General features: G+C 44.7%; 1 protein-coding gene across 24 annotated transcripts in view; it reads right to left on the bottom strand.

Annotated features, from left to right (window-relative positions):
- Positions 1 to 15,841, bottom strand: part of PIP4K2A (phosphatidylinositol-5-phosphate 4-kinase type 2 alpha) — a 485,936-nt gene that overhangs the window by 167,450 nt on the left and 302,645 nt on the right. For 3 of the 24 annotated variants that reach the window (XM_079913303.1, XM_079913297.1, XM_079913286.1), the window contains exon 1: positions 9,020 to 9,609. The exons of the other annotated variants lie outside the window; for them this stretch is intronic. In XM_079913303.1, the coding sequence (XP_079769429.1) occupies positions 9,020 to 9,163 (144 nt within the window). In that variant the 5' untranslated portion in view covers positions 9,164 to 9,609. Of the gene's footprint in view, positions 1 to 9,019; positions 9,610 to 15,841 lie in introns of those variants that run through there. 24 annotated transcript variants of the gene reach the window in all.

Raw genomic sequence — 15,841 nt, forward strand, 5'->3', positions numbered from 1 at the left:
AAAACAAGAATAAAACCAAGAAGGTGGCCTCTGGATCTGAAAACACGAACGTGAGGCTGACAGGGGCAGCTTCCCGGGAGCGGTGAAGGTGGAAATGGCAGGTGGGACGCAGGGGGGCCGGACAGCCACTACAGACCACAGGACAGAGCGGCTTCAGGCGAGGGTTTTCAACTTCTGCTCTAACAAGGAGCAGAGAAGGAGAGTGGACGCTAACATGAGAGATGTGACACCAAAGGAGGGTTTCCGCTGTCAGGGCTGTTTATTTTGTTTCCGAGATGGGAGGTCCCAGAGCCGGGAACGCCGTCCAACACCAAGTGAGGCAACAATGGAAAGAAAAAGTCTTTTTCTCCAATTCGGTGGCCACCACCCACAGGTGGCTATCGAGCACTTTAGGGAAATCTGAATCATAAGATTTAATTTTAATTAAATGAGATTTAAATAGCCATCTGCGACTAGCAGCCAGCAAACTAGACAGCACGGTGCTCCAGCGCATCTGCAGGCTGATGGATTCGGTGTCCAAAAGCTGGTGGATTGGGTAGCAGGGAGAGTGGAAGGCGATACCTTCTACGTGTTCAACGCCTTCTAAAGCCTTAAAGGTAATCAGCTAGGGGGTGGGGGAGACAGAGGGACAAAACACCAGAGGGAAGTTTAAGGAGAGTGGAAAAGTAAGAAATAGATTCAAAGAGCAGAGAACACACTGAGAGAGAATAGTACAGTCCCAGGGTTGAGTACCACTTGCTTTTGATGGTAAATTTTAAAGTGGCCCTTGTCAGAACTGTTAAGTTTTTCTCTGGCAAACAAAGCCTCCTCGGCCTTTGAAAATCTGCCCTCAAACTACCTTTTCAACCATCTCCTAGCACTCCCCCTCATTCACCTCTGTGGTTTTCGATCTTCTTGGTGGCAGAACCTTTTTTCCCTTGTACCTGTACAGTATGTATTCCTTGCCCGCAATTAAAAAAAAAAAAAAAAAGTTGACAACGATGAGAACAAAACCAAGCTGCTGTGGATGAGGCTGAGGCGAGGGATAAATTCCCCCACCAACTCAGCCCCCTCCCCCCAGCCTCAGAGGCACCTCCAGGGTTCCCTGAACCCCAGGGTTTGAAACCAAAGAGTTACCCCAGACAGTGCTTCTCAAACTGGAAGGTGCTTACAAATCCCCTGTCTTATTAAAATGCACATTCTGCCCCAGAAGGTCTGCAGAGAGGCCCACAGTTCTGCCTTTCCAGCAGGCTCCTGGGTGACGGCTGTTGTCATGCGTCTGTGGATTACACCTGGAGTGAGCGGCGAGGCCCGAGGCCACGGCCACAGCAGAGCCCTCAGCATCATTCACTCGGTCGGCTTACCTTTGCCAGTATTTCCCCTTGGCCACACACACCCCTCCTTGCCTCCTCCAGCTGGGAGATTCTATTCCATCTTCAAGGGCCTCTCAATGTCACATCCTCTTGAACCTTCTCCAAGAGTCCTGGGCAGAAGTAATCATGACCCAGTCGCCCCCACCTCCAAACCCCCCGCACTTTCCCCCTTTCTCACTCTGCTCCAGCCACACAGGCTTCCTTGCAGTTTTCTAATCATGCCAAGTCAGCACCAGCCCCAGGGCCTTTGCATGAGCTATTGCTTCTGCCTAAATAAAATGCCCTCCCCCCAGATATCCTCATGCCCAACCCCTTCATCTTCATCTCTTTACTCAAATGTCTTCTTCTTAAGGTTTATACTCTGACCACCCTATATAACACCCTCCACCCCAGCATTCCTGATACTATAGTCGTTTATACACATGTTTATGCATATGTCTGTTTCCCCTGCAGTTATGAGCAATTTGAAGGTACGGTCCACAATATATTTATTTTGCATCCCAAGCGTCCTGCATAGTGTCCTTATGTTAAAAAAAAAAAAAGGTGAAATATCAAATTAATAGCTGACACAACCTGTAACTAATGAATCTGAATTACATTTTTGACTCCTTGAACTGCCTGATCAAGGCGTTAAAGATACAAAAAAGAACATTATAACAAAGCAGAAAAAGACATCAAAGCAAGGGCACAAAGATAACTCTAAAATGATTAACTTGTAACTCAAAGATGCACAAGGATGCCAAGTGCAATGGTGATGTTTTGTCTGTGAACCAGGATAAGAGAACAATTAATTTAACATGCGCTCTAGTAATTTTCCATGTTTTGCCATTTAAAATACTTTAAAAATGATAAAATGAAAGCTAACATTTATTGAGAACTTGCCATGTGCCAGCAACTCTTTAGGCATCTTACAAGTACCAACGTATTTAACCCACATAACCTCCATAATAAGCACTATTAATATCTCCTTTCCTAAAAGAATTGTGACTAAGGTCACACAGCCAACCAGACAGTGTGGCTTCAGAGCCTGAACTCCAAACCACTGCGGACCGGTGAAAAACTATGCTTACTTTGAATGTCAAGGCTTATCTTTAGGTAGGTTACTGTTTTAAAACTCCCTACAAGACTTTTCATAAAGAAGTTTTATCTATGCCCTCTTCCTACGTGCTTTGAATATAAGCAATGCTCTTCTTTCTGTAAAGGAAAAACTGTTTTCTCTTTTTCTCCATGCTAATAGCTAATACTTTGTCAAAGCCTTTAAGACTAAGGAAGGAAAGAAAAGATCTCCAAGAAATGAATAACTCCCGGGCCTGTCCCAGGTAGCACAGTTCCACGGTTAAGGGTACGAGATTGAATCCCACCACCTACTAGCACTGTGATCTCGGCAGGTAATTAATTCAACCTCTGCCTGTTCCTACTATTCTTCCGAGCCGCTGGGCTTCCCACCCCACACCATCCCCAACTTATTCTTGCGACGGTTCTTAACTGGGTTCCATGAACCCTCAAGTGGTCCGTGGATAGAATTCAGGGGATCTGTGAACTGGGTAGGATGTATCCTATGTGTTTTCATTCATTTGTTCAAAAGCATTGTTCTAAGAAGGGATCCACAGCCTTCACTGGACTCCCGTGGGGTCCCTGGCACTAAAAGCGGAAATGTGGTTAAAAGTATATACCGAGAAATAAGCTAGGAGGTATTTTTAACTGTTCAAGAAAGGAAATAAACCTGGTTTGGTTGGTAGAGGTGAGAATGTTAAGATATGGAGTCAAGGGAAATACCTAGGTATTCCTAAATAAAACGGCATCTTTTACCTCCCTTCTAACCTTCTAGAAGAAGCTGCCCCACTTCTACTCATTGGCTCCATAAATCTTTAAGCTCTCACACCTGCACACACACATCCGAATCAACCACTGTCTCAAAAGTATATCCATGAACACCGTGGTCTCCGGCACATCTAATTCCGCTAACCTTCCGGCTGACTTTTCTCTTGTCTCACATTTCTTCCTTCTCCATCCCTCCCTCAAAGCCAAGCGTCCCAGGTGTTCCTATTTCTCCCTCAGAGATTGAATTTACCCCCATGGCTTCAACCACCAATCCTGCATGGATAACTATCAATTCTCCATCCCAGCCCTAACCTTCTCCTGAGCCCCAATGCTACCTTCCAACACCCCACAGGTGGGCACAGTCATTAGACTGTCCACCACCATCACCTGCAACTCAACACGTCTCAAATCAAAAATCTGTGTATCCTTTCTCAACACACAATTCCTTCTCTTAACTTTTCAAGCTCGATCACATGGTCACCATTCTTCCAAGGATTCATCACATGCTGTCAGAGGACAAATCCTGAACATTTTTCCTTATTTTTAACGATATTCCTTCTACTGTATGGCTACTCAAAGTACAGGCTGTGGACCAGCGGCGTCTCATCACCTAAGAGTGGGACAAAAGCAGAATCTCAGGACTCGCCCCAGACCTGCTGAGTCAGAATCTGCATTTTTAAAATGTCCCCAGGTGATTCTAACACACATTAAATTTTAAGAAACACCTGTCTAGCGCTTATTAATATGCTACCAGCCTAACAGCATCGGAATTTGTTCATTTTTAGGTATCAATTACTGAATCCTTATTATGTGCCAATTACAGTGCTAGGCTTTAAATACATTATCTTACCCTCAAAATAATACTGTGAGGTAATCATCATCATCTCCATTTGTAAGAATGAGTAAACTGAGGCTCAAGAGAATAAATCATCTATCTGCTCAAACAGCCCATCAAGATGGAGGCAGAATTTGAACCTAATCTGTCTGAACACAAACCATTTGGCCAAATTGCACCAATTCCCTTAAATTCCAAAATTTGTATCTCCAAGGGTATGTTGGCAGATTTAATTACTCTGGGTGACTGCATTTTCTAATCAACATAAGGTAGATTTTGTTTGTTTATTTACAATTCTTGCTGAAAATCTTTCTAAAGACATAGCAGACATCCTATCATAGAAAGAGAAATCATGGTCTTGCCAAGGGCATCATTCTGAATATTCAAGTTCATTCTAAGGTAGTCAATAAATGGAGAACAAAATATATTCTGTTCTCAGGATGTAATCCCAAGTTTTAGGGGGTATGAAAATATTTCCCTAATAATAAACTTTGTGTGTGTGTTGTGTGTGTTGTGTGCTTGGCATTCTTCTTTTCTCTAAAGTAAAGGGAAGAGAGAAAAATTGTGTGAGACTAGTTCTTGAATGAATGGTTATTTGGGTTCCATTCACTGGGTTCATCTAATGTCTAGCTCATTACTGTTCTCATTTAATTGCTTCATTACGTTCCATTCAGACACTATTTCATAATTATTTCACTTTTAAACCCTAGTTTCCTTCTTTTACCTTTTTCAGTGCCCAAATATAAACCCATGAACCTAAAAGACATCACTATTTCTTCAATATTATTTCAATTCCAGGACCTTGTTGAGAATATAACAAAGGCTACGATGCTCAGCTCAGAAAACTGCGTTATCTGCCAAAACACACAAAACATGGCGCATGGGCACCAAGACAATCTTAGACGAGTACTAGGTAAGTACTAGCTCTAACACTAGGATGGATACCTGCCTGATGTCACCTGTCCCTTCTCTGGGAACTGTTCTTCCCCAACTCCAATGGGCAAGAGCTGCCACCTTTTCTCAGCGGCTTGGTCTAGGGAAATGCCACAAATGATGGAAGCCAAACCAGTCAGAATCCTTCCATTGGACTTTTATAACTGAATCGGAGACAGAAAGACCCTTTTGGGGGGTGGAAATTACAAAATGTGAAATTCAGGAAGTATTAGTTCCCTGCCCTGTGGAGGAAACCGGACAGCAATGAGCAAGAATATAGCCAAACGCACCCAACGACACCCAAGCACCTGGTTCCAATTATTGCCAAAGCCCAGCCCCAGCCCCGCTCTCCTGGTCTGCTTACCAATTTGTCCTTCCACCGTGACCTCCAAAACCCTCCTAATATTTACAGATTTTGCCTCTGCTCATCCACATTTCCACAGCTTGCAACCAAAAAAAGGAACACTAATGTTGGTTACTTCGAAACACTATGTTTGTTTTAAACAAGTTTTATGCCCTTTCAATTTTTTCTATGCAAAGGTCTTCCTTTAGATATTGAAATAGGCTTTTAAATACTCATTTCTAAAAGGCCCTCATTTCACTCCGCATAAAAATCTTTTAGAATATCTATTTAAAACAAGGCTTGACTCCTAACATTCTACATGCATGCTCCACACACTATTAAAATATAATTGTAAGAAGCTAACTCCCTCATCGTTTTTAGTTTAATTCCAAATGTAACAAGACAAAATTGCCTCAAGTCATCTTTTCCTTTATGTATTCAATTATATTCTCCGCTTAAAATACTTAAAATAAAAATTGGCAGTGATCCATTCACTGATGGGTAGTCTAAGTCAGAAAGCAGTAACATATCGAATTAACCACACAAAGTCAAGCTTATTCTTGTCATTGAGAATTACCACCACAATGGACTTGAAATTTTCCACCTTAACTGCAAGTTTCTATATTTCAATCAAATAGACTTGGACTTAATAGACTGCAACGCAGTCCGACTACAATCTATCCCACAAACTCTTAGTTCACACATCTCTTGCAATCACCACAGATTTCCTTGCCCCAACCATGGCCTTGAAAATTCCCTGAGTGTGGCTGCATTTGCAAGGTTATAATAGCGATGCAACTTTTGTTATACACTATTATTCTTCCTAGTCTGGGGCTCCTAACTTAATGGTAGGAACCTACTCGACTGTAAAAGGAGTTGAATCTTGAAGTTAGAAAAAAAGTTGGAAATCATCCATTCCAGTCACCTTAACTCACAGATACAAATATCGATACAAAAATAGTTAACAGGCCCAAGGTCAACAGCATTAGAGAAAGAATTAGAACATGGATCCAATGAGCATTTTACTATGGTGTGTAGATGACTCCCAATCTTGTAAAATGCTTAAAGGATCCTCCATGTAGTAGATGACTATGGTTCCCCTTTAGTGCTCCAAATATATGGTTATTTCTAAATGTCCTTAAGACAAATGCACATGAATTTTAAAAGCAAGAAATTGCTATGTTCATGACATCTTTTCCCATTTATCCTGATCACATTAGAAATGTAGGGAAGGACTGATTTGAATGATCTCTTCCTGCTCTACTAGGCTTTCTCAAATGTCTCCATTCATACACAATACAACCGACAAATTTATTTTCATATTATACTGTAGACTTTGGTGCATACAAGGTCATATGAAAACATTTATCTAAGACTTTGCTACCTAAAATGAAATCAACCAGAAACACATGGCACCTGAGTGTAGATCTCATCTTTATATACCCGTCCTTTCTTTAAAAAAAAAAAAGAAAGAAAATAAACATTTTTAAAAAGAAGCCTGTGAAACAGACCTTTCTTATGTCAACTCGAGCCCTAAAAATAAAAATATTTGGACAAAAATGTGAGGGGCATTTTTAGCAATCTTTTGCACAGAGGCTAGCACAATGTGCCTGATATATATTTGTTGAATGAATAACATGGTTATACTGCATACTATGGAAATGACTCCTCTGGATGACTACACTTAGACTTGCTAACTTCTCTTGAAAGCAAAAGAAAATGCACTATCTACAAATCACATTATTTTAATAAGCTTTAAGTAGTTTCAAAATATTTCCAATTAGCAAGAAACTCTAAAACAAATGTAGCAATTCAAAAGTATAAAGCAGCAACAGAAGTGGGTACAGTAAAACACCACACAATTACAAGGTTTTCTAAAGTAAACTGGAGTTGGGACTAATTCCCAGACAGCACACCCTTTCAGAGGCATATTATCATCACTACTTTACTAGATTAAACGCTCAGACACAAACACTCTCCTGACCAAAACACCAGAACTTCAAAGGAGATAAAAGCACCCATACATACAGAACTAACAATATTATTTTTTTAAAAAGCAACTAACAGCAACATAATAAAAAAACTTAAATTTAGAACATAACTCTAAACTGTACACTTATTACACAGGAAAAATAACACTTTGTTTACTTTAATAAAACGTAGGGGGTTTTTGATGCAGTAGTGTCCGCTGTTGCAAAAGCTTGCATTCCTAATTGCTCAAGAAGTTATCAGGAAGTTAAAATGAACTCCAGGCGATCAGGCATTAGGCTGATAGGAATAATCAAGTCTCAACCTTCTTAAAAACAGTCACTGCTTGCAAGCACAATCGATCAATCCTGATACAGTTTCACCTTTTCCCCAGCTCAGCCTGGGAAAGAAAAATACAAATACGATGCTTTTGAGCCATTTCAACCAACTTCTTCACTACACCGAGAATGTTCTTTCGAAATCCAACATGGTTTTCTGTCATTTCTATTATGCTGAAAAGGGCCCACAGACATCCATCGAAATCAAAAGTACGGAAGGCAAGCGTACACTTCTCCTCAGAAGCTAACCGACTGCAGTGGGTAAGGTCATGGTCAAAATTCACAGGCTCATTTAAACTTTCATGGCTCAGCCAACAGCTCCTATCAGATTTCCTGATCCCAAGAAGATTAAAACTGCAAGAGTTTCTCGCTGGAAGATCAGCAGGAAACTATTTCGGACCCTCAGACCGCAGTCCGCATAGCCCGCAGCGGCGCATCTCCAGGACCTCGGGCTAGCGGGCTACGCTAACCTTTCCAAGCCGTCTCCTCCAACCTCTGAAACAAACCCCCCCAAACGGGTGCAGTCAACTCAATACAGCCGTCCACCGCGCCCGCCGAGACCCCCTCCCGCTGTCATCCCCAGGCCGCCCTTCCGCAGTCGGCGACTTCGGCCTGGCTCCCCAAGGTGGGGGAGGAGGTCTGGGGAGCAAGACTCCCCGCCAGGCAGCTCTTCAGCGGGCACAGCGGCAGGGCTATGCGGGAGAGGAGCAGAGGAAGATGCTAAACACCAGAGCCATATTTACATTGGCTTTATCTTTGCCAAAAAGATTCCTGGCGTCCAAGAATATCGCCTTTAAAGGGAAAAAAGGACCTAAGCACTAAGCCGCTGCCCAAAGCTCCGCGATCGCCAGTATTCTCACCCCTGTGCCTGGTGCGGGGAGGCTTCATAGGCTCCCAGCCTCGGGCAGATACACCTGCCGGACGGCGGAGGACCCGGCCTCCCCCGCCGCCCCCGCAGAGAAAGAAAGCGCCGGGACTCTCGCCCCAACAGCCCCCGCTGGGGTGACAGCCCAGGAGGAGTCGTGCCCCGCACAAACTTCCCAGTTCCCGGGCTGCAGGGGACAGATCGGCCAGCAAGCGGACGCACGGACCGGGGGCGACACTGGTACCCGCCGCAGGGCTCCACTGCAAATGGGACCCCCTCGTCCTGCATCCGGCCCTAGGTCCCTAGGGGGTCCAAGTGGCGCCTGGGCGGCCCCGAGGGGCGGGCGCGCGGCGCGGGGCTGGGGGCACCGAGGCGCCGCGGCGAACGGGCAGCCCCGGAGGGCAAACAGCCGTAGGGCCCGGGCCCCGCTCGGGCTCCCCGCCCCTCAGCAGCTGCAGGGGGCGGAGGGGGAGGAGGAGGCGGCGGACGAGGACGACGACGAGGAGGACGACAAGGAGGACGAGGACGAGGAAAGGGACCGCGCACCGCAGCCCGAGCCCTTACCGAGTGGTTTACCCCCCACATCAGGACGCTGAGCAGCGGATCGCTGGCCCGAAAGAGCTTCACTTTCTGCGCTACGAAGTGCTTCTTCTTGGTCTTGGTCTTGCTCGCCAGGACGGAGGACCCCAGGTTGCCGGGGGTCGCCATGGCCGCCGCCTCTGTCCCCTCCACCGCCGCGCTCCCGAGGCCGGGGACCCGCCCTCTCTACACGCCGGCCCGGGGAGGCAGCTGCATCACCCCCGGCGGCGGCCCCGGCGCGCCGTGCCCCGCTCCGGCCGCCGGCACGCTTGTCCCGCTCTGCCCGCGGTGCCCGCTCTGCCCGGCTGGCGAGGGAGGCTGCGCTCGGCTCGCGCTCCGGCCCGCTTCCCGCGCCCGCCGCGGCTCCGAGCTCAGCCCGCGGCTGGACCGGGCGCGCCGCGAGCGGCTTCCGCGTTGGGCGCCGGCGTCATGACGCAGGGGGCGGGCGGGCAGCAGCTGCGGCGCCGCCGGGCGGGGCGCGGAGCGCGAGGCGCGGCCGCGGGACCGTTAAGCTGCGCCCTCGCGCTCCGGCTCTGCGGCGGCCTGGCCGCCCCCGGGTCGCAGGCGAGCTCGGGGCGGCAGCTCCCCGCCGGCCCAGGAGGCCGCGGGGTGGGCGTGCGGCGCGGGGAGCGTGAGGACTCCCGCAAGGTATCCCTTCTGCAGCTCAGGAGAAAAGAGGGAAGGATGGGGAGAGTAGGGAGATCGGAGGAGAGGAGCCCCCAGAGACGGTGGTCAGGCGAAGGAAGGAGGCTCGGGGCATCGCCGCTTACCGGTGCCAAGAATCAGGAGAGCTAGTGAGACGTGAAACGCTGCGTGAAGACCAGGGCTTCCCTAGCACCGAGGGAAAGGACCTGGGCACATGGTTGGCCGCCTCCCAAAGCAGCCCTGCAATGAACTTATTAATCCTTTTGTGCCTTTAACCATGGGGCCTTTTGGACCCTAAACTTGGGCCTTCCCACATGCATGCAGAAGGGAGACTCCCACCTAAGCCGCTGGGCTCTCATTCCCACCACCACTAACGCCCTCCCTAGATGGGACCCTGATTCCTCATTTAGAGCCCTTGGTTTGGCCAGGAGAATCATGCCCCAAATTGCACCTTCTATGTCAAATCCTCCGCGATGTTTCCTATATCCGTTTAATTCATCTCACTCACCTTCCGCGGAAACCTTTTCACTGTCTTCATACACGTACACCTAAATTTAGCCCTTCTTAATGCTGGGAATACCTGAACCACCTCAGGAAGCTGCCATTCCAAGTATGTCTAAAAACCTGTTGTCCCTATATCTTCCCCAGTAATCATAACCCTGTTCAGCCCACTGGGCAAGTCATTATATATCTATTGTCATTAATACTCCCCCTCAAGTATAGTGGTCTCCTACTGTGTACCAGTTAACCTGCTTGGTTCTCTCAGGGAAAGAAAGCATGACAGATCCTGATCCCTTAAGGAGCTTGATGAGTCTCGAAGGGTGGGAAGTGACAGGTCACGTGGTCACCTTCATTTGCTCCTTTTTGCTTTGACTGTTTTTTAAACACAAGGGTTGCCCCAACATCCTCTTATTCTTTCTCTCTTGCTTCATACTATTGTCCCAAATGTTATCTGCTCCCCCAGCCTCAACCATCACCACTCTTAGTGGTTTAAAAAAAGAACAACCTGAATTTGCAGTGAGAAGAGGTGGGGTTGCCCAGTTCTCCCACATATTTGAGCAGAGAACCTCTCTGAGCCTCAGGTTCTTTGTGTTAATAATAGAATAATCAGGGTACTTCTGGTGGCGCAGTGGTTAAGAATCCGCCTGCCAATGCAGGGGACACGTGTTCAAGCCCTGGTCTGGGAGGATCCCACATGCTTCGGAGAAACTAAGCCCTTGCGCCACGACTACTGAGCCTGTGCTCTAGGGTCCGCGCACCACAACTACTGAAGCTCGCGTGCCTAGAGCCTGTGATCAGCAACAAAGAGAAGCCACTGCAATAAGAAGCCCGCAGAACCTCAACGAAGAGCAGCCCCCGCTTGCCAGCAACTAGAGAAAGCCCACATGCAGCAACGAAGAGCCAATGCAGCCAAAAATAAATAAATGTATAAAATAATAGAGTAATCAGACACAACGGTCACTTTAGGGACTACTCTGGGCCTGGTAATTATAATCCTGCCCTACCTACTTCATAGGATGTTCGTTAGAATCAAAATCAACAGTAGACAGTGGCTCTGAAAAGCACTCTATAAATCATACAGCACTGTATACATACAAGATGAAATGCAGAGTACTTGTGGATGACCCATAAACTCTCCCCTGACCTCAGAGAAGTGCCTCGTTGAACATCTCTACATCAATTGCCCACAGACAGCTTAAAAATTGTCTAAAACCAAGTTCAACATTGTCCTTCATCTCACATGTTGGTTCATTTTTCTATTATATTGAAAATGGCATTCATGTCACTGCGTTACTCCAACCACAAGTTCATTCGTTTAACAAATTTTCATTGACCCAGGCTTCAAAGCTTAGGATCATCACTGATTATTGCCTCTCACCACCACTCCACATAAACCCTGTTACCAGGTCCTGTCCATGAAAAAAATTGTGCTCCAATATTATCTCTTCCCTGGTGCTCTCACTGGTCCCCCTAGTTGAAATTAATCCGTCCACCTCAGTGCTTCCATAGCACTTTATTCTATGACGGCTCTATTGGGTTTAACTGTATATTAATAATGGAAGACGACACGCTAGCTGTGAAGGCTTAAAAGCTGAATTTAGTGATGACAAAGTGTTGAATGAACCTACAGGAAGGGAAGATGGATATGTGTGGGCACTGTCAGGTGAGGTTTCACTTAGGAGGGCGCAAGGTCTGGATGGGCGCACAGTGTCATCCCTGTTAGGGGCAGACTGAGGTGCCGGCATGGAGATGAAAATCCACGTGGTATTTTCAGATAGTAATGAGGAGACCTGTAGCTTTGAAAGGACAGAAATATTTTTCCAACCTTATTAAGATATAAGTGACATATAGCATGGGGTAAGTTTAAGGTGAACAACTTGATGATGTATATATATATATATATATATATATATATATATATATATATGATTTCCACCTTAAGTTTAGTTAACACGTACATCACACATAATTACCATGTGTGGGTGGGTGTGTGAGTGTGCAGTGAGAACATTTAAGATTTACTCTCTTAGAAACCAGAGTTTGTAATAGAATCATGTTAAGGGACAGAATTTTGGGTGATTTAACTTACTTTGAATGGCATTTACGATAATGCCATTCAGGAATAGGTCATGAGATGATTTTTGCCAATGACCTTTCACACTACCTTTGTACTCTGCAGAGGATGTATGTGGTGTAGGAGTTCTAGAGTTGCAGAAATGACCTCAGAAAGTACCTAACCCAGTTCTCAGATTATCTACATTAGACAATGGAGATCTAGAGAAGTTTAAGTGATTTCCTGACTTGTTGGGAGACAAACTCTTTGAAGGCAGGGTCTGTGTTATACTCACTCTGTATGCTTCCAATGAACCTAACATACTCCCTTTCCCATAGCACCTATGGCAAACTTTTGATGAATAAATGAAAAGGAAATTTTCATCTCTCACATCAAAGTTACAAGATTCAACACCCAGGAACTGTGTGTGGAGGGGTCCATTTAGAAATACTTTATTGGGAAATTAGGTTAGGTTAGGCATAATATTTAAACTTGAGGGTTAGCCACATTTGGATTTAACAACTTAGCAATTTGATCACTGTTTTCCTTTGGAGTTTGTGTGATAACAAAACAATACACATGTCTTTGGTTCAGCATCTCATTCAGGCTGCTTATATATCAAGGGTGGAAGCACCCCAACCATCAACAATCGACAATGGTCTTGATGAGGGGCGTGGCTAGAGAAAGAAGAGGAAGGAAGTTCCATCTCAGGATGGGGATGTGGTCATGTCAGTCAAGGAGAAGGCCATTCCCACCTCTTTGCATTTGGCCTGTTGGGCTGTTCATCCAGCTTCCAAGGCCATTACAGCTGCCAGAAATGCTCCAGCAGCCAAGTTCACCAAGAAGCAGGAAAGAAATGTTGGGAAGATTGAAAGCCTCCCAATACTGACTTGCTTCTGCTTGTTGTTACTTTTTTAAAAAAATACTTTCTTTTACTGTAATCAAGTTTATTTACTGTCCTAGAAGAGTACGGTGAAAGTGTTATGTTAACTAAGGTACGCAATACCAGAAATGGAGGTTGAAATAGGGTGGATGCTCTGAATTTTTATTTTATTACCCTTTTCATCAAAAAAAAATACTTCCTCAATTTAATAATTCAATTAGAATTCTTCCTTGAGAAAATAAATTCAGTAACTTCCTTAGTGCTGTTCGGAAGCTGTTATGCTTTCCATTGCTCTATGAAGAGATCAGAGCAAAATGTGGGACAAGGCCGTTCGATCTTCTGTAGTGTCAGCCAGAGCCTTGCCATTAAAAATGGTATTATTTTAGAAGACCATTATTAAAGTGCATATACAGTCAAACTCAGCCAGAATGCCAGCCAAATAAATGGGATCCAAGAATTCAATTGTGACATATGAGTTACTTTTGCGGGGGGAAGATGTTGACACGATGCAACACAGCTTGCCATCTGGGAGTTCTGAGGGTCTAGCCGTGCCGTCCAAATGCCTCCTGAGCTGGCTGTGGTTTGGCACCCGCTGGCAGGGGTTGTCCACCCATTTGAAAATGATGGTGATTCTTCTGGCTTCTGCAGCTGGCTGGCACTTCCAGGACAGTGGCAGCAATTCCAGGAATCTTCCTCTTGGTTGGCAGTTATTTTGTTGGCCTGACTTGGGCAGATCGGACAGGGAAGACAGTATATAAAAAAGCCAACACTAGGGTGACCACTTCCCAGCCTGCTTTGCCTTCCCCTCCACTCCCCAAGCAGACGAAGAGGACTTTAGTCGCTCCCTTGGGAGACAGGAAGCTGAGTGGAGGACAGGAGTCAATCTCCAATATCATCATATCTTTATTATGTATACCTTCATAACAGAAATAGAAATTTCCAACATTGACAGAGCAATGAAATGTATTACAGTAGATCCCTATGGCAGACTATAATGCAACCAATAAAAATGGTAATTTCACATAAAATGTAATGACATTAATCATGATATTAAAATAAGTGAAAAAATAGGATACAAAATTGTATATTGTATATTAAGATTAGAAGATGTATTTGTGTATGTATACATGTAAAACACTAAAAGAAAATACATTGTACTGTTGTAAAAATTCATGTCTTTTATAATAATTTTTAAATTATTGTCTAAATCCATCTTTTATAAAAAGATGCAACCATCTTCCCTCATTAAATAAATAACACAGTAATGGCATTTAACATAGTAGTTCAATTTCTATAAGAGAACAGCTTTTTAAGTTACTTCTTGCTATTTATCATAGTTATTGTTAAAACAAGTCTTAGTGGAACAGGCCATTTTTCTACATGTAGAGGGGAGGGAAGCTTCCCTGAGTTCACAAAAAGTCCTTAAGAGAAAGGAAGGCTACAAATACGAGGAAAATAGAATAGTGTTGTTTTTATCTATTAGACATCATATCCCCAATGCATAGGGCCTATGAATTTTTATTTTTTTATTTTTTATAAAAAGTTCGAAATCAGGAAAAAAAATACATACTCCAAAAGAAAACTGCAAAATTAATATTCTAATAAACACTTTATTAACTGTGCACAACACGTAACATAATATTAACAAGTTTTTTAGATTTTATATAAAAAATATCATGACAGGGCTTCCCTGGTGGCGCAGTGGTTGAGAATCTGCCTGCCAATACAGGGGACAGGGGTTCGAGCCCTGGCCTGGGAAGATCCCACATGCCGCGGGGCAACTGGGCCCGTGAGCCACAACTACTGAGCCTGCGTGTCTGGAGCCTGTGCTCCGCAACAAAAGAGGCTGCGACAGTGAGAGGCCCGCGCACCGTGATGAAGAGGGGCCCCCGCTCGCTTCAACTAGAGAAAGCCCTCGCACAGAAATGAAGACCCAACACAGCCAAAAACTAAAATAAATTAAAAAAATAAACATTTGAAAAAAAAATCATGACAGAAGCTGTTTGTGAGTTAGGTTTCGTGTTACAAGTATGCATAATGATTGCCTAAAAATATAATAGCCAATCAAAAATTAAATGTCAGTCATAGCCAAAAATTCTAAGAGCAAAATTCTAACCACCTTTTCTAATATATTTTACAGCAAAAGAATTGTATTAAATGTGGGATATGAACTCATCTCAGTATGCTTGATACAATGAGTGGGTGGAGCCTCCAAAAATAAGAATACCGGGCACTTAGTTCTGGGAAGAAGGGAGGTTCCATTCTTTGTTGATCAACAATGTCCATACAAATTGGTGTGACCTTCAGAAGTCAAGGTTGAATGAAAAGACCAGAAGAATCAGAAGATTTTCGCCTGAGATTTTGGTCCCGGCTAAGGGAAAAGTCCACGGTGTCCAGATGCAGAAAACACGGGAACCCTGCCCCTACTAGGAAGATAGGAAACCCTGCAGGGTGCCTGTGAATTTGCCCCAATCCCTTATGGCTGTGGCATGAGTTAAGTCTGACTGTTGTTAAGGCGGTTGGTATTTTCCACATTTATTTTTTCATTGACGCTTAAGAAAAAAACGTGTTCATGCAGCTACTATTTATCGATTGCACCTACTATGTGCCAGGTACCATAGTAGGTACTGCGTATGACCTCTTCCCTCATAGAGTTTACAGATCGAGAGGATAGAGTAGAAGCAAGTAAACAGACAATCCTATAATTACGGATTGTGATGAGGGT

Source organism: Stenella coeruleoalba, assembly GCF_951394435.1.
Source record: "Stenella coeruleoalba genome assembly, chromosome: 2".
Classification (NCBI taxonomy): Eukaryota; Metazoa; Chordata; class Mammalia; order Artiodactyla; family Delphinidae; genus Stenella; species Stenella coeruleoalba.